Genomic DNA, 22,681 nt, shown 5'->3' on the forward strand with positions numbered 1-22,681 from the left:
ACAATCTCAAGTTCTTTCCTAATATCATTGTTTTTAATATGATATTGCCATTGATGCCATCTGTTCATGCCTCTAATCTTTCTCAGGATTCTCATATCTGTGGTCTCTAGTCTTTGGTCAAGTGTTTTACTTCTGACCCAGCTCTCAGATCCACAAGTTAAAACTGGTTTGAACACTGTCTTGTATACAGCTAATTTAGTATTCTGACTAATTTCTCTCTTATTCCATATGAATTTATTCAGTTGACTTCCTACCATACCAGCTTTGTTGATTCTGTTGTCTATTTCATATTTAATTTACCATCTTCACTAAAATTCGTGCCTAAGTAGCTGAAATGTTTTACTTGTTCCACAGGTTCTCCGTTCACAACACAGTTGACATTTTCAACAATTCTACCTATTTTCATTGTCTTTGTCTTTTTATTGCTGACCTTCATATCATATCTATTACAACAGTTATTCAATTGTAGTCAGGGAATCTTGCAAACTTGTAGTGGATTTTCCTCATGTTCTGACATTAACTTCTCCAATTCTGATATCATGTTTAATACCACTTTCCTTCATAATGTGATCCATATAGATAATGAATAACAGAGGGGATAATGTACATCCTTGTCTCATACCAGATTTAATATTAAACCATCTTCCTGTACATCCTTCAATTCTAACTGCCGACTTACAACTCAAATACAGATTAAGTATTGCTTGATATGATGCCCCATTGACACCATATAACTGTAGCGTATTGAATAGCTTCTCTCTTGGAACCTTGTCATATGCCTTTTACACATCGACAAAACTTAAATAACACATCTTTGTCATATTCCCATGCTTTCTCAACAATTTGTTTTAAAGTGAAGATCTGATCCTGACAGCCTCTATTTGGCCTGAATCCAGCTTGTTCTTCACTAAGCCTTTCTTCCACAATTCTTCTCAACCGTTTCTCAAGTATACTTGCATAAATCTTGCCTGGAACACTCATTAGGGAAATACCTCTGTAATTCTCAAATTCAGTTTTATTTCCCTTTTTATATATGGGTACTATGAGAACGCTACTCCAATCATCAGGAATTCGTTCCTCTGTCCAGGCCTTTTGAACTATGCAGTGCAACCACTGTAAGACTTTTATACCACCATACTTCAGCATTTCTGGTCAAATACCATCTACTCCTGCTGCCTTTCCACATTTCAAGCCTTTGATGGCTTTTTCTACTTCAAGTATGGATATGTATTCCTGACTGTATGTCTGTTGAGTGTTTTTTACCACTGTTCTATCACTGCTTGTTTCATTTAGCAATTTTTCGAAGTAATTACTCCTTACTTCAAGGAATGGCAAAATATTCTGGAGGTTGTTTTGCCACCTTCTTCATATTTATTTTCTATGTTCTTGCCAAAGTCCTCCTATGACTTTTGTTCAGCTAGTTTTACACAGTATTTATCTTTCTTACATTTGTTTCTGTATTCTCTAAGACCACAAGCTGACTTATTTGCCAGGAACTTTTGATATGCTTTCTTCTTTTCCTTCACTGCCTCTTTAACTTCCTGTGTCCATCATGGAGTTCTGGTTTTTCTATCCTTGCAGACATCTAGCTGAATCAATCAGGGTTTTCTTCAAGGCTTGCCACTGAATCTCCAAGGTTTGATTCCTGTTCTCAAACTCTTTCATTTTTTCTTCAATAATCTTTGTGTATTTTAGTCTACACTTCACATCTGAGAGCTGCTCAACTTTTATTCTCTTTAAAAATGTCTTACATGTTACTCTTTTCAGTATGAAATTCAATTTTATCCTGCTCAAGACTAAATAGTGATTGCTTCCAATTTCAAATCCTCTGTACACTCTGGTGTCCTGCACCAGGGAGAAAACATCACTATCAACAATAACATAGTCAATGAGACTTTTCTTATTCCTAGCCTCTTCTCTCCATGTGAATTTATGCACATTTTTATGTTGGAACATGGTGTTAGTAATAACCAGTCCATGTCCTGAGCAGAAATCCAACAGATATTTGCCATTATTATTAGCTTTGCTCTTTTCTCCAAATTTTCCCAAAATATTTTTGTATGTCTCACAATCATTTCCTACTCTGCTATTTAGATCCCCAACAAGGATCAACTTTTTCTTTTTCATTGTGTCAGTTGCTTTTTCTAAAGCCTCAAAAAATTCCTCCACTTCTACCTTAGTAGAACCTTCTGTGGGACCATATGCACAAATAAGTCTCATTGTCCAGTTCCCCATTCTCATATTTGCACACATTACTCTACTTGAGACTGACTGCCATTCAAGAAGATTAGCCTCATATTTGTGTTGAATACTATGGCTACTCCTTCTTTTCCTTGATTGTCATTGCCTGAATATAACATTTTGTATTTATTGCTCAGAAAGATCTCACCAGTTTTGGTCTTTTTTGTTTCAGTCACCCTATTATGTCGATCTGGTACTTATCTAATTCCTCAGCTAGCTCCATTTCTTTGCCATTCAGGCTTCTTGTGTTGATAGTACCGATCTTTAACTCTGGTGATGTTGAGTTGGGGGTGTGCTTTCATATTTGTTCCAGTAGCTGACTTTTCGCTGTTCATCCTGGTTCCCTGGCGAAAACAACGGGGGCCTTGTTTAAACGGGCGACACCCCAATCTGGCATGAAATTTTGTCATGTTGTACCATCATTTTTTATTTTGGTTTAACCAATAAGAATACAATTTGGTTTGGCTAAATCCCAAATTGCCAGCCCATCCTCGTTCGTTCAGTATCCAGGTAGATACCCAACAGGGTGCACCACGAGAAGGTGAGGATTGGACATCAGGTCAGAAGCCCTGATCGGTTCTCCGCATTCCTTTAAAGGCTATGTGGTGGTCTCCTCTCAGTTATACAGCTTTGACTCTTAAGCACCCCTTCTACATTCATACTTCTACATACTTTCAGCTTTGAAGTAATAATAATAATAATTATTAATATTATAAGCACCTTCACAGAGTCCAAAGACTCATTGCAGGAGACCCAAACTATCCACACGATCTGTTATACCTCTCCTTGAACCCATTAATGGATAAAGCACTCACAACTGACTCTGGCAACCCATTCCACTCATTCACAATTCTCCAAGTAAAAAATCTAGTAATCACATCTCTACTAACCATACCTTTATTCAACTTCCAGAGATGATCCTTTGTTCTAGCTCCTCCAGCCAAGTGCTGAAATAGTTCCCCTGCATCAATCCTATAAAACTTTTTAAGCAACTTAAATGTTACTTAAAGGATTCTCTCATCTTTTTCTCCTATCAACCAACTTCTGCAGTCCACACACCCTCAGTCTATCCACATCAAAAGTCACTAAACTCTTCAGTATGGCTCATTTTACTGTCTATGAAATTGCAAGACAGTGTGCTTTCTTTTATACTGTATTAGCCATAATTGTGATGTATATAGTAATGTCCACTACTGTGAATTGGTGGCTGAATATTTTTGATCAGATTGCATATATCCATGGAGGCAATGCAAGCGAGAGGATTGGAAAAAAGGCTCCTAGAATGGCAGTTCACAGTGGAGAAGGGAATTACAAAGCAACCACTAAACATTGAAAATTACTTTAAAAGTAAGTAGTGTATATCCATTTACTTTATCCTCCTGTGTTAATCAGATTGCTATACTTAGAGTGTGGGCAGATGCACTGATTTTTACCATATATATATATATATGTTTCTACACACATGTGCACACAGTAAATATACATTCTCTTGTGCTTTAAACATTGTCAGATTTGTAATAATAATAATAATTCAATATAAAGTACATGATGCATTCCATTATATAAAAAATTATTTATCATACTTCGCAATAATAAAAACACTTGCACACAGTAAATATACATTCTCTTGTGCTTTAAACATTGTAAGATTTGTAATAATAATAATAATAATGCAATATAAAGTACATGATGCATTCCATTATATAAAAAATTATTTATTATACTTCACAACGTTTATTGTTAAGTTTTTTTTTTCTGGAAATGCAATTTAGAAATACAGTTCATTAATTTTATTCTGTAGTATGTCAGTACCATATGGTAAACATCATTTACTACTAATTACAAAATCATTATATATATATATATCAGTCAAATTTTTTTGCTAGTTTTTATAAAAAAAGCTTTGACATTATTTATTGAGGGTGACTAAAACATCACTGAAATGTTGACTTAAGCATCATATTTCTGAAAATGCATGTGTGAGAAATTGAACTCTTTCACAGACTTTTCCATAGTGTGAAGACCATTCCTTGATTTGGTGTGCTGCATTCCATATTCTCTGGCAGCTTTGGATTAGTGTCATTTTCTTATGAGTTCTTATAAAATTTCACCTGTGTGTGTGTGTGTGTGTGTGTGTGTGTGTGTGTGTGTGTGTGTGTGTGTGTGTGTGTGTGTGTGTGTGTGTTATTACATGATATTATAGCTTACATTTAAAGATAAATTTGAAAATCCAAATCTATCTTTAAATGTAATTTGTCTCATCCTTTTAGGCCAACAAGAAGAAAAGGTACATATTTGGTTATCTGAAAATAATAGTCATAATATTTAACAGTAAGATATAAAAGAAGTTGAGTACACAATACGTGAAAACCTAAAATATTTCTTTCAGCCACCCTGATGAGGATATAAACAGTCGAACAGTATGATTAGAAATATTGTAATTAACATTTGAAGGATGCTTTAATTTCTGACTGTTTTTTGAGTTAAAAAATAAACTTCACTATTCATTGTTTCGCATTTTTCAATGTAAATTTGACTGTATTGCTATTTAGATTATTATCTATAAGTTTGCTGCATTTTTCTAAATCTATCAGTAAAGCACATAGGGAAACCATAAAATATGTTTCACAGTTATAGGAATAAAAGCTAAGTAAAAATTCACTTAACGTTTATTCCTTATTCCTTATTAATTGTCTGAGTTATTGTAAGGTATAATCTGTATACACAAGCAAAACCTACATGTATGCTATGTAATTTGTCTTCTAAAACAATGTGAACAGCATTGTTAATGCCAGCTAATCAGGTTGTTTTTTTCTTTCATTTTAAGGAAGATAAAATAATAATTTATCATTTTTTTTATTTTTGAAGACTGGTGACCACTCTGACTTAATTTGCACCATATTTATAACTCTAAAACAAATTTTTCAGTTTTGATTGTGTTCAACTAAAAGTATTGGATTCAGGAATCACATATGCAAATTTAATTATTTTTGGAAGTATTCGTATTTACCCATGGATTTCAAAACATGGTAGACATGACATGTTACTGTACATTTTAAGATTACTATTCCTACTTGACCCTTGTACAGAGTAATTCAACTTAAAACTGTCATTCCAGAACATCATATTACTGGAATATTCAGAGAATTTTCTCACAGTGCATATAAATGCTATTTTACATTCTGTAGTTCATTTCAGTTGGGAAGTTTTTCTAAGTATTAGCAGAAGAGAAGGAATAATTGCAGTATTTTCTTTAGAAACCTGGGATTAACTTATCAAAGAAAGAGTGACAGGATCATCGCAAAGACAGCTGTACAGTTTGTTGTGTGAAATTTAAATTGCAGACATCTTTAATGCAGTGGAAATAATTGACTCGGGAATAAATTCAGATAGAAATGAGGACAATAAGCAGAAAATCAATCAGCCTAGTGAAGCAGAATAGAGGATATGACAAAGCATGTCAGGGTTACTCTTAGAAGGCAAGTGATAAATACGTTCCATTCAGGATTTATTGCTCAACAGAATCCATATCCAAAAATGCAAATTTTACATTGATAATTTATTTGTTTCTCTTCATTGTCAAGCATTCCGTGTTGAAACAATACATTTTGCCAATTTGCAAATAAAAAAAAAGGTGGGGGGGGGGGTCCAATTGAAGATTGGTTAAATTCATATATGTGCAGGAACTTCCGTGATATGTTTTTGGTATGATCTACATAAACATTTATCATGTACTGACAGCAGATGGCAAAATGTATCCAAAACACATTTCACCAAATACCCCTTAATAGTCACAAATTTGAATTGTTTCTCTGTAGTTATATCACTCAGTAGCTACTGCCTATTAAATATCATTAACTGCTGCTCTTAAGGCCTTTCAAGTAGTGAGATAATCATACCTGTATTGGTATAGCCATGCAAGCTATATCGCTCACTTTTTTTTTTCTTTTTTTTTTTTAATGATTAAGTTTGCATTCAGGTTCAGATTCACCAGAGGTAGTGAGGTGATCATCAACCTCTTTAAACTTTCACTCACAGCTGCTGTTCACACTTAAGGTAAGATTTGAATCATCTCACTTTACTGGAAATTATTCTACTGCAACCTCCATGACATAAACTGGGTTACTTTCATTCTTCTGTTCATCTCTTTTAGTAGTTGTGAGCCATAGTTCAGAGAGTTGAAAATGAATCTCAGGTAAATTTGGAATTATATAATTAAATAGTTTTAATGGAACGTGTGCACTAGACAAATTTAAATAACTCATGGCTTATATAACCAAAAATATAGAATTTTATTCACAAACTCCAATATCTTTCATTCATTCGATGTTACATGGACATCATCAGAGAGACAGGCTGTTAACTACATTCAAAAGACATCATAATAATGAATTATAAATATACATGTATTAGCTCATGTCTTGGTCGCAACTGAAGTAAATTATATTATACTATTACAATTCAAAGGAACAATTGTAGTTGTAATAAGTTGCAAAGATAAAAACTATTTAAAATAATTATTAATTTAAAAAAAAATCTTATGAACAATTAATAGTGATCACTTCCCAAAACTTGGCTATTGGCATTTTGACCAGTCAAAGGAATAGAATTCAGCTGAACACTCTTTTAGCATCTATGCTGATATATTAGTCCCAATTGGCTGAATTCTTATTCTGTTTATGCAATGGTGCTAGTACCTCTTCCTCTTTATACACCTGAGTTTCTTCATCAAGTGAAGAGATAGCAGTGACCCCAATGTTTCATGTACTAGGTTGATTTTTGGCAAAATGGATACTCGTTATTATTATCTAAGACCTCCATGGAGTCAAGGACTCATTGAGGGAGGCTGTAAATTATCCAACCCAGGTATCATACCTACCCTTGAATTCATTAACACTAGATGCACTCACTACCCATAAGGGCAAATTATTCCACTCACTTACTGTTCTCTGGGAGAAAAACCTAGCTCTTAACCCTTTCTTGACTGAGAACAACCTTAACTTCCATGGATGCCCCCGTGTTCTCTCCCCACCTTCCATATAATGAAAAATTTCATCGGTTGAAATTCTATAACACCCATTCAAAAGTTTATAGACCTCTCTCATATCACCCCTCTTTCTCCTGTTAACCAGAGTCTGTAATCCACATACTTACAGTCTGTCCTCATAATCTAAATCCCATAATCCAGATATAATCTTTGTAACTCTTCTTTGCACCCTTTCCACATCTTCTTTATCCCCTTGGAACCCGAGAGACCAAATCTGTGCTCAGCAATCCAAGTGTGGTCTTATCAAAGCCTTATAAAGAAGCAAAATTACTTCCTTATCCTTATGTCAAGGTTTGCTTCAGCATAGAAATTATCCTCTGAGTTGTATTTGCAACTTTTGCCATGTGACCTTTGAACTTTAAATTCTTATCCACCAATACACCAAGATCCCTTGCCTCTTCAGTTTCCAGCTCTAATCATGCCAAAGTGCATAACTTTACACTTACTAACATTAAACTGACAGCCATTTTTGTTAGCCCAGATTTCCAGTCTATTCAAATCATTTTATAATGTCTGAATATCAGTAGCATCCCTGATTGCCCTGCCTATCTTTGCACCATCAGCAAACAATTGCAAATCTGATGATAGACCCTGCTTGATGTCATTAATGTATGGATTGAACAATAATGGCCCAAGGACTGAACCCTGAGCTACACCACTGGTTACCTTAAATCTGGCAGATTCACACCCACCGTATACCACTTTTTGATATCTGTCTGTCAACCATCCCCTGATCCAAATGAAAAGATTATGTTCCCATATTCTCCAGTTTACACAACAGCCTATCGTGTGGTATCCTATCAAATGCCTTAGAAAAATCCAACATTATCATAGTGTATCCATTCCCTTTATCCAACTCAGCTGTAACATTGTTATAAAATATGAGCAAATTGATAAAACATGACCTTCCTTTAGTAAACCCATGCTGTTCCCTGCATAGTATAGAATGCTTGTCTACCCATTTCTGTATGCGAGTTCTTACCAACTTCTCTAAAATCTTCACTACCACACCAGAGATACTAAAAGGTTGGTAGTTAGACACATCAGTTTTTGCACCACCATTGTGCAATTGAACTATCATACATCCCTTCCATTCCTGTGGTACCATTCCTGAGCTGAGACTCAAGTTATACAAATGTGTGAAAGGCCTAGCCAATTCGGCTGAACATTCCTTTAACAAACAGGCAGATATTCCATCTGTCCCTATTGACAAATTCTTATCCAGGTTATGCAAGAGCTCTTCAGCCTCGTTTTCATGAACCTGTAACTCTTCATCCTACATAGCAGTAGTACCATGCTGCATACACCTGGTTGATATATCTTAGCAAAGTGAGCACTCATTAACTGAACAATCTCCTTAGCTATCGACACTCGTGTACCACCTGCATTCAATAAAGTTATTCTTTCACATTCATTCTTTCTTTTGCTTGCTACATAACGATACAATTCTTTTGGATTGCCTTTAGCTTGCATGGCTGATTTCTTTTCATACTCCGTTTTAGCTTTTCTCACAATACTTGTTACTTTTCTGGCCTGAGCTTTATATATTTCATAACTCTTCTCATGATATTCTTTCCACATCAACTTCTTCTTGTGGATCTCTGGCTTAATAAGGCTGCACATCCATTTCACTCCCAACCTATTTATTCTTCAAACACTAGGGATACATTCAAATACCACCTCATTCAAGCATTTTTTCAAAGATTCCCATGCATTGCTGATTTTTTCCATTCAGTAACTGATACCACAGGACCAAAGATAGTATTCTTCTAAGTCGATCATAATTTCCAGCTTTGTAATTCAGCATGTAGCCTGATTTAATCGGAGCTTCAATACAAGTAGATACTTCCCAAGAAAGAACAGCATGATCACTGTCACCAATTGGTGGTAAAATAGCCATATTCTTGACAGAGATCCCTTCTGATGCTATGAGCAAATCCAACACTCTTTGACCTCGAGTTCCTTCTTTCACATGCTGCTTGAGAAAGTTATCTCACAACAATTCAGTAAATTCCTGTTCTTTCTGATCATGAGATTTCTCTTCTACCCAATCAATGTTTGGAAAATTAAAGTCACCCATAATGATCATTCGCTTGGTACCCATAAGGGTAAATTGGCGATGCATTTCTTCGTTCTCTACAACTGAGCTATCAGGTCTGTAGCAACACCCCACCATATATTTCATTCTGTTAACCTCCACTTCACACCAAATAGACTCAAACTCATCGCTACATGGAACATTGTTACCATCATTGTTTTCTTGTATTTTTACTCTAACTGGATTTAAGTCATCTGATATCATTAGTAGCATTCCTCCTCCTCTCCTATCTCTTCTGTCATTCCTAAAAATAGTATATCCATTACACTCGATCCCACTTACCATATCTGATTCTGATAGCCAGGTTTCACTAATGCCAACAATATGTGAACAATCTCTTCTGCATCAGTCACCTGCATACTATTTCCATTCAGTAGTGTTATCTTTCATATTTTAATTTTACATAGTCTGGAAACCCTGCTCTAGAGACCAAACATGGAACTTTTTCAAGCCACTTCAGACACCTAAAGACAATCGCAAACATCCATGCCCATGGCATGATTCGGTGCACTAACTACTTAGCCAACAAGGCCAGCAAATATATTGCAAATAAATTATTGCATGTGTATCCTGTCTTACTCTTATTGGTCATTACATTCCATTTTGACAGAATCAGTGACAATTAATAAGAGGTTGGAAATTTATTTTCCAACTGGTTAGACTAATAAATTTAGTTTAATCCTTTATCCAAGTGTAAGCAAACAAAGTTTGCACCTGAAGTATCTTCAGGACTGAGGCAACTCATAGTAAAGGTGGACTAAGCTCTCATCACTCCTTGTCTCAGTATCTCCCATAATGCAGAGCACATCTCCTTACAGACATGTATAATGCTATGCATTAAGGGAATGGCCACTACCCAGACCGGTTTCGACCTTTATTGAGGTCTTGTCGGTGGGAGCCAAACCCAGAAGTGGTGATACTAAGGCAGAAGCAATGGAGAGGTCATATTTACTTATACGAGTTGCCAAAAAGTGTACCACCTTATTATTAAATTACTCTAGATTTAGAGAAAATATGACCTCTCCATTGCTTCTGGGTCTGGCTCCCATCGACGAGACCTCAGTAAAGGTCGAAACCGGTCTGGGTAGTGGCCCTTCCCTTGATGCATAGCATTATACATTTCCACAAGATGTGCTTTGCATTATGGAGATACTGAGACAAGGAGTGATGAGAACTTGGTCCACCTTTACTACGAGTTGCCTCAGTCCTGAAGATACTTCAGGCGCAAACTTTGTTTGCTTACACTTGGATAAAGGATTAAAATAAATTTATTATAATTAATAAGAGGCATTTTTAATTGCCTTTGTAAGGTGAATGTACAAAATACTATTTGTGACATAACATTAAATAGAATTGGCATTGCATAAATAAAACTGACAATTAAATTGAAACTCCTCTTATTCTTTTACTCATCAAGTAAAAAATTTGCACTCATCACTGATAAGCACATTTTTCATTTGCACTCATCCCTGATAATCATGCTGTGAAACACTACCACTTTGCTTATTGGAGACTTGAACAACCTTAAGGACATGCAAACATACTCTTTGCACCCCTAAACCTCAGCTCTCCAAGGATACAATAGTAAATGATTTCCACAGTCATCCAGGACTTGAACCCATGGTAATGAGTCAAAAAGTCTTCCAAAGCTATACCTGGAGGGAATTGGAGTATAGTGGTGTGCTGAGATCATGCAATAGACTGAGTGGTACTCTGTGTGAGAGAGGTATGCCTTTGAGTCTTTCATCCCACACTGCTTACCCTACTTTTTAATTAACTCCTCTTCAATATTCAGCCATGCAGTTCATCAGATGCAACTTTAATAACACTGTAATGGAGAGAAAAAAATCTCTCTCAGAAAACAATTATCAAAAAATTAAAAATTCATCATCAAATTCCTGCCATGTACCCTCAAGGAGTGTATAGGATATGATAGTACTACATGAAAAATTTACATCAGTACTAACTTCCTATCTACAATTTTCCTCCAAATCAGTCTGTTACTTGTCAAGACTCCAACATTATCAGATCTTATTTTTCTATCGTCTAAGGCACTTTGTACATTATCAATCCACATATATCTTGGTCTTCCTCTGGGTCATTTTCCTGCAAACCTGACAAAGAACACTTCTTTTGCTAATCTTTCCTTGCCCATTCTGTTTAAGTGACCATACCACCTGAGATTAGCTCTGCTAATGCATTCCTGTATGCTGACAATATCAAATTCTTTCCTGATATCCTCGTTTTTAATATGATATTGCCATTGATGCCATCTGTTGACGTCTATAATCTTTCTCAGGACGCTCATATCTGCAGTCTCTAGTCTTTGATCATGTGTTTTACTTCTGACCCAGCTCTCAGATCCATAAGTTAAAACTGGTTTGAACACTAGCTTGTATACAGCTAATGTAGTGTTCTGATATTTGCCCACATCACTCTACTTGAGACTGCCTGCCATTCAAGAAGATTAGCCTCATAATTGTGTTGAATACTATGGCTACTCCTTTTCCTTGATTGTCATTGCCTGAATATAACATTTTGTATTTATTGTTCAGAAAGATCTCGCCAGTTTTTGTCTTTTTTGTTTCCGTCACCCCTATTATGTCGATCTGGTACTTATGTAATTCCTCAGCTAGCTCCATTTCTTTGCCATTCAGGCTTCTTATGTTGATAGTACCGATCTTTAACTCTGGTGATGTTGAGTTGGGGGGGGTGTGCTTTCAGATTTGTTCCAGTAGCTGTCTTTTCGCTGTTCGCCCTGGTTCCCTGGCGAAAACAACGAGGGCCTTGTGTAACCGGGCAACGCCCGAGCCGGCATGAAATTTTGTCATGTTGTACCATCATTTTGTATTTTGGTTTAACCAATAAGAATACAATTTGGTCAGCTAAATCCCAAATTGCTAGCCCATCCTCATTTGTTCAGTATCCAGGTAGATACCTAACAGTGCACCACGAGAAGGTGAGGATTGGACATTAGGTCAGAAGCCCTTTTCCGCATTCCTTTAAAGGCTATGTGGAGGTCTCCTCTCAGTTATTCAGCTTTGGCCCTTAAGCACCCCAAAAAAAAATTAAAATTGCAACCAAAAAATGTAAAAATAAAGAATCCAAACAAACAAAAAATTATTATTCTAAAATTATTAACTTCTAAATCCATTATATCAGTTATTTGTTAAATATTTTCAACTGGCAGCCTCAGCAACTACTGCTCACCTCAACTTTCCAAACTACACTTTACATAATTTCTTTCACTCTACTACAAGTTGGCGAACCAGTATATTTGTTAGATCTAAAATCACATGTCAGAAAATGACAAACATTCAACATTTCTCCCCTTTTCAGTCTGCTCGTGCTGAAATTTTTCTTGCAAATGAATGAAAATGAAATTTTCATTCATTTGCAAGACTTACTATTACTCTCATTCCACTCTGATCTTTTCATTATTTGTCCATGATGTTTTATATTCTGCAATCCAAATATCCAAACAATGATTACTCTTTTCCTTCTTATAACCCAGCCATCTCCAATTGCAAAGGTTTTTATTCTACATTATTTTCCATTATGCAAATTGTTTCTCCAAACATCCTAGATCTCTTTCTTAGTAGTGACTCTTGTAAGTACACTGTGAATATTGTTTGTCCTCTAGGGTAATTCAGACACAATCTAGTGCTTTCTCTCCCCCATGAAGCAGCATGCACACAGTCATTGTCATCCATTTGGCATGATCTTCATAACATTTATGCCTCTTTCCTTTGTCTGGAGTATTATTTTCCTTCCAAATCAAACATATATACTGAATGTATCACCAAAATAATTATTATTGGCGTAGAAACATTTATTCTTTGTTCCATTTTTAAATTCTCATCTCTTATCTAAGCCTTGCTTCTCCCAGAAGTGTGCCAGGGCTGTACAAGAGAAGAATCGAGCAGTATTGTAACTGATTCTCTTCCAAAACTCCATCTTCTTTATTAATTATACCAAAGCCTAAAATAGCTACAAGAAAACTATTCAACACATCCAAAACTGATTTTGAATGTGCCAAAAGCGGCTAACTTGCATCCTGCGTACGGCAGTCATGTCTTTGTCTCTCTACAATGCTATTGGCCATAAATTCTCTCCAACTTTTTTCTTCCACCCATTACACTCAAATAGTTTTTTTATTGCATCATCAATATTGAAAAGCTAAACTCCTGGCTTCTTTCTTCTTATCATATTCTTGCGCAATTGATATAGACAGGTATTCCAACCATTCAACACTTAAATGTCCCCTCTGACCTTTCACCAGAAAGAGATTTGAAAATCTCATCCTAATTGGATACCAAAAAACAAGTTTCCTTTTCCTGATGGCATTTTTTCAGTTGTTCTAAATGTTTGTATTCCAGAGTCATCTTTTAACATTCTCTTATTCCTTTGTTATATATCCTGCAGCTTAGAAATTAGCCATGTATAACCTGTTCCTAAGAAAGGTGATCATTCTTTACCATCAGATTATTGCTCATTTTCTTTCCTCATTTCTTTTTAAGTAATGGAAAGAATCAATACTCAACTTTTATTGCAACCTTTTAGGCACTCATTCACTCAACAGTTGGATTCTAACAGATGTTTTGCTTACTTATGTCATCATCATTTGTGGACAAATGGTGATATCTCCTAAGCTTTAGATCAGGTATGTCACATAAGTCTGTTAAGTTCTCGTCATTTCGTTTGTCCTTCAACTAAAGCAACTGGATTGGCAGCTTTCTGACTGTGATTTAATCATCACACTACATGTGATGATTAAATCACTTCAATGTACCATTCTTACAATTATGCAAGTAATGCTAGGTTCCACAAGGTGCTGTTCTCTCACCTACTCTCTTCTATATGTCTGCAGTCCATTCCATTTGACCACCAATCCAATGCATAGGTTAATGTTCATGACATCATACTACACTCCTCATTTGATAAACCTTGCATCACACAAGTCACCACCATCTCTTCTACCCTAAATTCTGATCTGCAAATCATCCTTTATTGGAATTTGGATTACCTTAGCAATTTCAGTGCTACTTAACACAATTCTACTCCCCCCCCCCCCTCCTCCCATAAAAAAGGACCATTTTCTTCAAGTTTTATTTTTGACAACATCCATATCTCTAGACAAAATCAGGCTTCTTTTCTTGGAATTATTCCAATATCAAATCTCTCTCTCTTGACATATTACAATTTTTGCTTTTACAACATCCAAAAAAATTAGGCTCTCTTTTGCTCAAAGCATTATTTTATATATATAAACAGCTTGTAGCTATACAAATCACAAATCTGCTTTCCCGTTGAATACTGATCTCACATTTGGGGTGGTGCTCCTAAGAGCTTCCTAAAAAATACTTGCCTTATACAGAAAGGAGTAATTAGATTGATTAATGATCTGTCTCTTACCACTTCACTCTACACTTTCACAGAGGCATTCCATTTCCACTGTATGCATCTTAAACAAATACTACTGCAAACTGGCATCAGTAATTCTCCTACCTCTGTTAAATCCATTGAAACATGTACAGGAGCTGTTCAACACTGCCTCTTTGTTCTGCTGTCTTCTGAAATAGTCTCATTGTATGTTTCCCAAGGATTACTATCCACAGCTCTTCAAATCAAATACAAGTTTTTCTTCTTATCCATTCATGGCACTGATTTACTATTGGTTGACCAATCTCTCATGTATGGGACCATTATTTTAAAAAAAATCCAGAGACTATCTGCACCTTAGTTTTCAATTAAGCGTCCCAAGGCAATCTAAAAAAAATATCCGTCATATCACTCACTTGAAACCAAATCAGATTACTTTGCATTACACTCAGCCTTTGCTGCTGCACAGTATATAACTTCAAAAAAAGACCATCAGCAAATTCAGATCAACTTGAAAAGAGCCAAGTGCAGAAAACTTGCTTCTTGCTCAAATGGCAGTTGACCCTTCTGATCCCTGCAAAAGCTATTCTTCTTGCAAATTCTGTCTATCCTGATGGTAGTATTATAATATTATCTATAAACAAGGCTGACCTCTTGGCATCATTCTTCTTTAGCTGCTGCAGTGCAAAAGCATCTCTTCCACACACACACACACACACACACACACACACTTTATCGAGAACAGGTTTGCATTCCTCTCCTGGTATTTTATCAGAAAGACCGCTGAAGAGTCTAACTTGGATAGTAACAAATCTGATCCTTGTGGTATTCGCTGATTGTACTTCAAACTTGTATTCTGGAATTATTTTTGCTGCCATTGTTTATATTTTTCCAGCAAGAAAGAGGCCACCAAGCTCTCTTTCCATTACACCTCACCTCATTTTATCATCACCTGGAAGTTCACAAGTTAATCAGCAACCACTAACATGAATTCTGTTGCACTTAATCCATATTGGAGCTCCTTGCCAACATCGTGGACTCAAACCATGGTAAATTTATTGAAATTTGTGTGTCTGCTCTTGTCATTTCTAGAACATTGAATTAAGTCTGGCACAAAAGATTATTTACTAGACTGTCATCTTATATCCTGCCATACACTCTCTGCTTTTACATCTTCTGGCTTACTTGCTTCAGAATTACAAGCTAGTACTTGAATTTTTTTAGGCTTTTGTACTTTTGTCCATGCTCTTTCTACATGTAAATGGTCCTCTATTAGTCTCAAATCCTATCCATGTTTGCTGATGACAATATACTCTTTTTTTGACTAAGGTGAGAATGATGTTGTCACCTTTAGTGCTATCAAAGCCCATTCCTGACTTGTTTCACACAAGAAAGATCACATTTTGAATCCTCTTTAGAACTTTTGATAATCCCCTATTAAAGATCTTTCTCTCTCTTTTCTGTGGGCTGACTCGAACCTCGAACTTATGCACATCACATCCATAGTTGTCTCTACTTCCCACAAACCAGATGTCCTTTTCCTGTTCAAGATATTAATCTCACCTATACAATTTTCAACACTGTATAAATCCCCAAAACTCTATCTGTTGATGTTCCCACATTTGTAGTAGTGCACTAAAAACCTCTAAATGCTTCATTCTTTCCAGAAGAGGGTACTCCAGCTGGCCGGTAACCCTACTCTCACAGACTTACTCTAGTCACTTTCTTATAAATGTTTTGCTTTTCCTTATTCCTCTGCTGTGGTTTTTATGGGTGCTGTTCTACTGATGGCTGCCACCATTCCTACACTTTCTCTTAAGTCTATAAACACATGAACAGATTAATCAACAATATCCTCTGCTTCAAACCTACCACACTAACTTCTGACTCTTCTCTTTCATTGCTTTTACCTCTGTTCCTTGAAATGGTCTTTGCACCATATTTCCCTAAGGAGTAAAACTTCCACTTGTTCAGAAACAGAACAGGGTTCCCTTTTAATCACTTGTCTACACACAGTTTTTCTCACAGTAACTTATTAGGTTATAGGAGGAAAATGAGTCTTTCTTTGAAAAGCCTTTATAATGGTTCTTTGCATCTCAGACAATATTCAAACCCAGGTCTCTTCATCCAGGGGGAAAAGCATTATTCTTACTAACTAAGCTATAGAGGCTGTATTTCATGATTCAGTTTAGAATAAAACTCTCATTCCCATCAGTAGAGCTTACAATTTTGTCTGGCTCTTTGAATTTACCTGCCTCAATGATTCATTCATTCTTTCTTTCTTTCTTATCTTATCTGGGAAATAATTACAAATGACATGTCAAAGGCAAATAAATATATAGTCATCAAATGGTCCAAAAAATAGACATTTCATTAATTAAATCGGTTGTAAAGGTGTATGTTGCACAGTTTTTTTTCCCTTCAAAAGCCCTTATAACAGTTGCATCCTAAAGAGAATTTGGAGTTAGATCAAAGTGACAGCAGCATATTGCTCTCAACTGAGCTATAGAAGACATATTTCAGAATTCATTTGAAAGCTTGTAATGATGGACACTTCTGTTTTCCCTGAGGACCTTTAGCACTTCAAATAATAACAATAATAGTTCTTTTGATGTTTTTGTGTTCATTTCCACATGTAATAGGTTCTGCAACATCTTTTATGATCAGTTTATGTACACACATGACAGAAAACACGAATTGATCTTCAAACAGAATATCATATATTCAGACATTACTAGAAGATTTGTAAAAACTTAAGGATAATGATCAAAAATTAAATGATTTTCTGCTAAATATTTACAAATCTCAATATCGCTAAGCTTGCATATCCTGTACAACTAACAGACACAATCAGCTTATGGGACCAAAGGTGGTGGAAGACTTTTTAAATTGATTTTCTGTTTAGTTTAAGCTAGAGTAAAATGTGGACAAAAGAAGAAAATAATTTTGTGCTTTTAGTATGATTCTCTCCAACTCACTGAAAAAAGTACAACTATAATTAGTGCAGTGAATTCCTTTCCATTCCCCCCCCCCCCCAAAAAAATGTGTGTTCGTGTGCACATGCACTTACAAGGTCATCATATAACATTTAAAAACAAATCATTATCAGTTTAAGTATCATTCACAAGTAACTTTCATTAAGTCTTGTGACATACTGATATATAATAATATTTCAGGTAAATGCTAATATTTTTCTCAAGTTGGTGAGTGATTTCATATAAAAGTGTCAAGGTTTTCATTTTGTTTTTCATTCATGGAAGAGAAACTTGAGTAAGAACAAACTGAATTCATGGCAAATAGGAGTTGACAGAATCAGATATTTACTTTTACATAAATGGTTAAAAAATCATAGGAATAAAACAAAAATCTGTATTTAAGTTTTAAAATGAAAGCTCTTCAAAATGTTAAAATTACATTGTGTAAATGGGATTATACAGAGCATTATATAGCCTATATTTAAGTTGTAAATTACCAGTTAAAATTAACTGCCTAACTTGGCCTTGATGTATATACATGTTAGAGTTGTCATGGATGTGAAGTGAATATTTAAATTGTAATACCATTGAAATATACACTGGATATGAAGCGTGTGTATGTGAGATGCGATATATTTCATCCATATTGATGTCAATGTGGTTAAAGCAAGCTTAGGAAGATGGTTTCATGTAAATTCAAGTACACTATCTACCAGTAATTGTCTAGACACCCCTGTTATTTGAAGTTACAGAACATTCCAGCTTTGTTAACAACATAGTTGTTAACAAAGGTTTGTTGTACCCAGTGTACAGATAATGGGAAGCAGTATTTCATCATAGCAGTTGAATACAGGTGGTATGACAACACGATATGAACTCAGTGACTTCAAAAGAGGTGTCATCGTGGGCTGTCACATTGGTGGCATGTCTATACATGCCATTGCTGCTCAACTGGAGCATCCAGAATCAATGTTGGCAATGTGATCAACAAATTGAGACATTCTGGCATCACTAGTGCAGGAAAACACCCAGGGCATCTGCCGAAAATGACTGACAGGAACAGGAAAGTGTTAAAACAGGTGTTAAAAACCAGCTACAGTTGGCACAGACCATCTGTGATGAGTTGCATTTACTGGGTTTCCATGGAAGAGCAGCAACACGGAAGCTGAACATCACAACAAATAAGGTGGTTTGTTTGGCCTGGTGCAAAGAGCATGTGAACTGGACAATTGACCAGTGGAAAACAGTACTCTGGAGCAAAGAATCAAGGTTCACCTGTTTCCAGTCTGATGGCAGGGTGTGGAGGCAGCCTGGTGAGCACTTGTTACTACAGTGTTTGTTGTACCCACAGTAAAGTTTGGTGGTGGAGGAGTAATGATATGGGATGCATTCAGCTGATTTGAAGCAGAACCATGGGTCATTGTGTGTGGTTCCACGAAGGCAGATCAGTACCTTGATAATTCTGGATAATCAGGTGCTGCCTACACTGTGGAGTTTTTATGGAACGGACCCGTGTTACTATCAAGACGACAATGCCTCATTCCACAAAGCTGCATCTGTTATGGAATGGTATAAAGAGATGGGTGTTAAACGACTGCCCTGGTCTGCGCAGAGTCCCAACCTCAACCCCATCAAACACCTGTTGGACGAATTGGAGCATCCATTGAGGTCCAGAGCAGTACATCCTCAATCTGTCACTGAACTCAATGCTGCTTTGATGGAGGAATGGAGGCAAATTCCACCTGTCTTCTGCACATTGGTGAAATGCCTCCCTCAAAGTGTTCAGGAAGTGATCAAAGCCAAAGCCGGACTTGTCCGATATTAGCATTTGCCTGCTGGTGTCAATTGTAAATTGCTGAAGTGTCCGAACAATTATTAGTAGATAGTGCATAAGGTAATGGCATATGCTGTCTAGACTGCTATTTATTATTTATATGTATCACATTATCTAAGAAATTGCATGAAATCTGATATGAAAATTGGACTACTAAACCCAGATGTTTTCTTTATAGAAATGATATGCTCCTGAATAAATCTCTTACAAGTATTTGGTTTTTTAACTAAATTTAATAAGTATCATATCATAGAAATCTTAGCATGAAAATTAGTGATAAAAAAATAAATAAAAATAAAAACTATGAAAAAAGGGCAGAACCATGGAAAACATATGCATTCTCAATGGAGAACAGAACAGTAAGCATTCCATCTGTTTAATCAGTTTTTTTTTATTTATTTATTTTTTTTTTATTGAAAATGATAAAATTGACAAAATGATGAAATTGATTGATGCTATAGCAGTGCCTTAAAAGACTGAAATGATGTTAGATTTAAGAGTAATATAGAGCATTATTGTTAAATTAGTTAAACAGATTAATTTGGCAGAAAATGTTCAATAGTAAGCTAGTAATAATGCAGACTTAATCATATAGTACTACGAGAATGGTCTGAAAAGTTATTGGCCTCAAGAATAATTTTGAAATTATAAGTTGGTACATCTGTCAATAAACATCCATGTGAAATTGCAAGTTATTCTATCAAGTAGTTTGTTTTATACAGCTGCCTGAAGCAAAAGTGTTGTCTCTGGTTCCCTTGAAATGGATAAAAGTCTTTGTAAAAGAAGGCTTAATACCAAAAGCAATTCATTAGAAGTTTATGGGTACTCTTCTCCTTCATTTTTGACAATTAAGAAATGGGCTGCCGAGTTTAAATGTGGCCGTACCAGCTTTGAAGATGATCCACATGAAGGATGTCCAAAAAGTGTAACAACACCAGAAATCATTGATCAAGTGCAAGATATGGTATTGGATAACTGGCAAATCCAAGTGCATAAAATTGCTGAAACTATAGGCATTTCAAAAGAATGTGTAGGATATATTTTGCATGAAGAATTGCAAATGAAAAAGCTTTGTGCAAGATGGGCGGCACGCTTGCTCACAGCAGATCAAAAACGCACTCGTATGAAAATCTCTGAACGGTGATTTTCATACAAGTGTTTTAACAAGAATAAAACTGATTTTGTGCATTGATTTGTTACTGTGGATGAGACTTTGATTCACCATCACACACCAGCAGTCAAAACAGTGGACAGAAGCTGGTTGTTCAGTGCCAAAGAAGGCAAAGTCAGTTCCATCAGCAGGAAAGGTCATGGCATTGGTGTTTTAGGATGCTAAAGGCATTTTGTTTATTAATTATCTTGAAAAGGGTAAAACAATACTGGGGAATATTGTTCCAATCTTTTAACCAGACTAGACAAAAAAATTTGTGTGAGAAGACCCGGTTTGCAGAAGTAAAAAAATCATCTTTCATCAGGACAATGCACCTGCCCACAAACATGTTTTGGCAATGAGAAAATTGAGGGATCTGCACTATGAATTGTTGGAACATCCACCCTATTCCCCAGATTTGGCTCCCTCTGACTTCTATCTCTTCCCAAAACTAAAACTCTTCCTTGCTGGTCAGTATTTTACTTCAAATCAAGAGGTGATTGCAGCTGTAGAGGGGATTTTGCAGATCTTACTGAGAACCACTACAGTGATGAGATAATGGCACTGGAGCATTGCTGGAATAAATGTATTAGTCTTAAGGGAGATTATGTTAAAAAATAAAAATAATTTTGAAATTATAAATTCGTTTTTTCATTGTTATGTCGAGAACTTTTCAGACCACCCTCATATCATAGTATCCTTTGTGCCCCTGGAGAATACATGTGAGGAATTTGATGAATGATGAATATCCATAGCTTTATAACCATTTAGTATCAGACCTATGTTCCTATGGATTTTTTTTAAACTTTGGAAAAAAAGTTTAAAAAAACTTTTAAACTTGGGAAAAGCTTTCTGCTATACGCTTTTGAATTTACACTCTGTCATCATGCATGTATGCACACATGCATTTTCTACATTTGTGTTTTCTTTTTTGTTCATAAATGGAATAAATTCCATTTGTCCTATTAATTAAAAAAACAAGCATATTTATGTAAGTAGCATACTTAATGGCTACTTAGCATATAAATTTTATATTTACTATTAATACATTGATAAAATTAATGTATTAAAGGTAAATATAAAATTTCTATCTGTTTAGCAATTTTTATAAGAGAATATCTATCATGAATCAAAATTTTCATGTTCACATTCGGAATGTAACATTTCATGTATAAGATATGGAGTTCTGAAAATATTTTTTGCATCATGTTTTCCTTTTGAAATTACTGCTTCATCAGCAAGTAGACACTAACAATGGAATGTATTATATTTGAAATTTTCATTAATTATTTATTAATTTTAACTGAAACCAATATTTAATGATGGTTTTTTTTATGGACTCAGAGGAGCCCAGAAGTTCGTCATGTATTAAACAACCCTGACGTATTAAGACAGACTATGGAAATCATAAGGAACCCTGCAATGCTTCAAGAATTGATGAGAACTCAAGACAGAGCTTTAAGTAACTTAGAGGTAAGTAAATGAAGTGTTAATACATCTTATCTTTAAAATAGTCAGCTGCTGTGAGTTTGTTCTTAAGAAGGTTTAATGAATACTTATCATTAAATTACCATCCTATTGCTTTCACATCAACCTTTTCTAAAGTAATAGAGTGATGCAGTAATTACCTGGATTGACCTGTTGTTTCATTCGGGGTGTCTCCATAAATGCAAGTTGCAGTTTCCAGCGATGGTGGTCTTGTAAATCCTTCTCCATTTGTTTCCTATCACTCTAATTAAAAGCTCTTCCCATCTGGTTGGAGGTCTACCGTGTTTCTCTTGGTTGATCTTAGGTACTAGTTTATGATATTGTGGGTCCACCTGTTGTCATTGAGCCTTCCAATATCTGCCAACTGTACCTTGTTGTCATATATGGTTTTCTCTACTTCTTTTAGTCAAGTTAATTTTCTGATGTTGTATTTGTGATGTGGTCTTTTTTTACTTATCCCTAAGAT

At 35.5% G+C, this 22,681-nt stretch overlaps 1 protein-coding gene across 1 annotated transcript in view; it reads left to right on the plus strand.

Moving 5' to 3' along the window:
* The window catches only part of LOC150098188 (ubiquilin-1-like), a 252,240-nt gene that overhangs the window by 138,143 nt on the left and 91,416 nt on the right, over positions 1 to 22,681 (plus strand). The window contains exon 7 of the mRNA XM_090406088.1: positions 22,072 to 22,200. Within this exon, the coding sequence (XP_090262214.1) occupies positions 22,072 to 22,200 (129 nt within the window). The remainder of the gene's footprint in view (positions 1 to 22,071; positions 22,201 to 22,681) is intronic.

This window comes from Typopeltis vanoorti, chromosome 16 (assembly GCF_054136105.1).
Source record: "Typopeltis vanoorti isolate ZY-2024b chromosome 16, IOZ_Tvanoo_1.0, whole genome shotgun sequence".
NCBI classification, from domain to species: domain Eukaryota; kingdom Metazoa; phylum Arthropoda; class Arachnida; order Uropygi; family Thelyphonidae; genus Typopeltis; species Typopeltis vanoorti.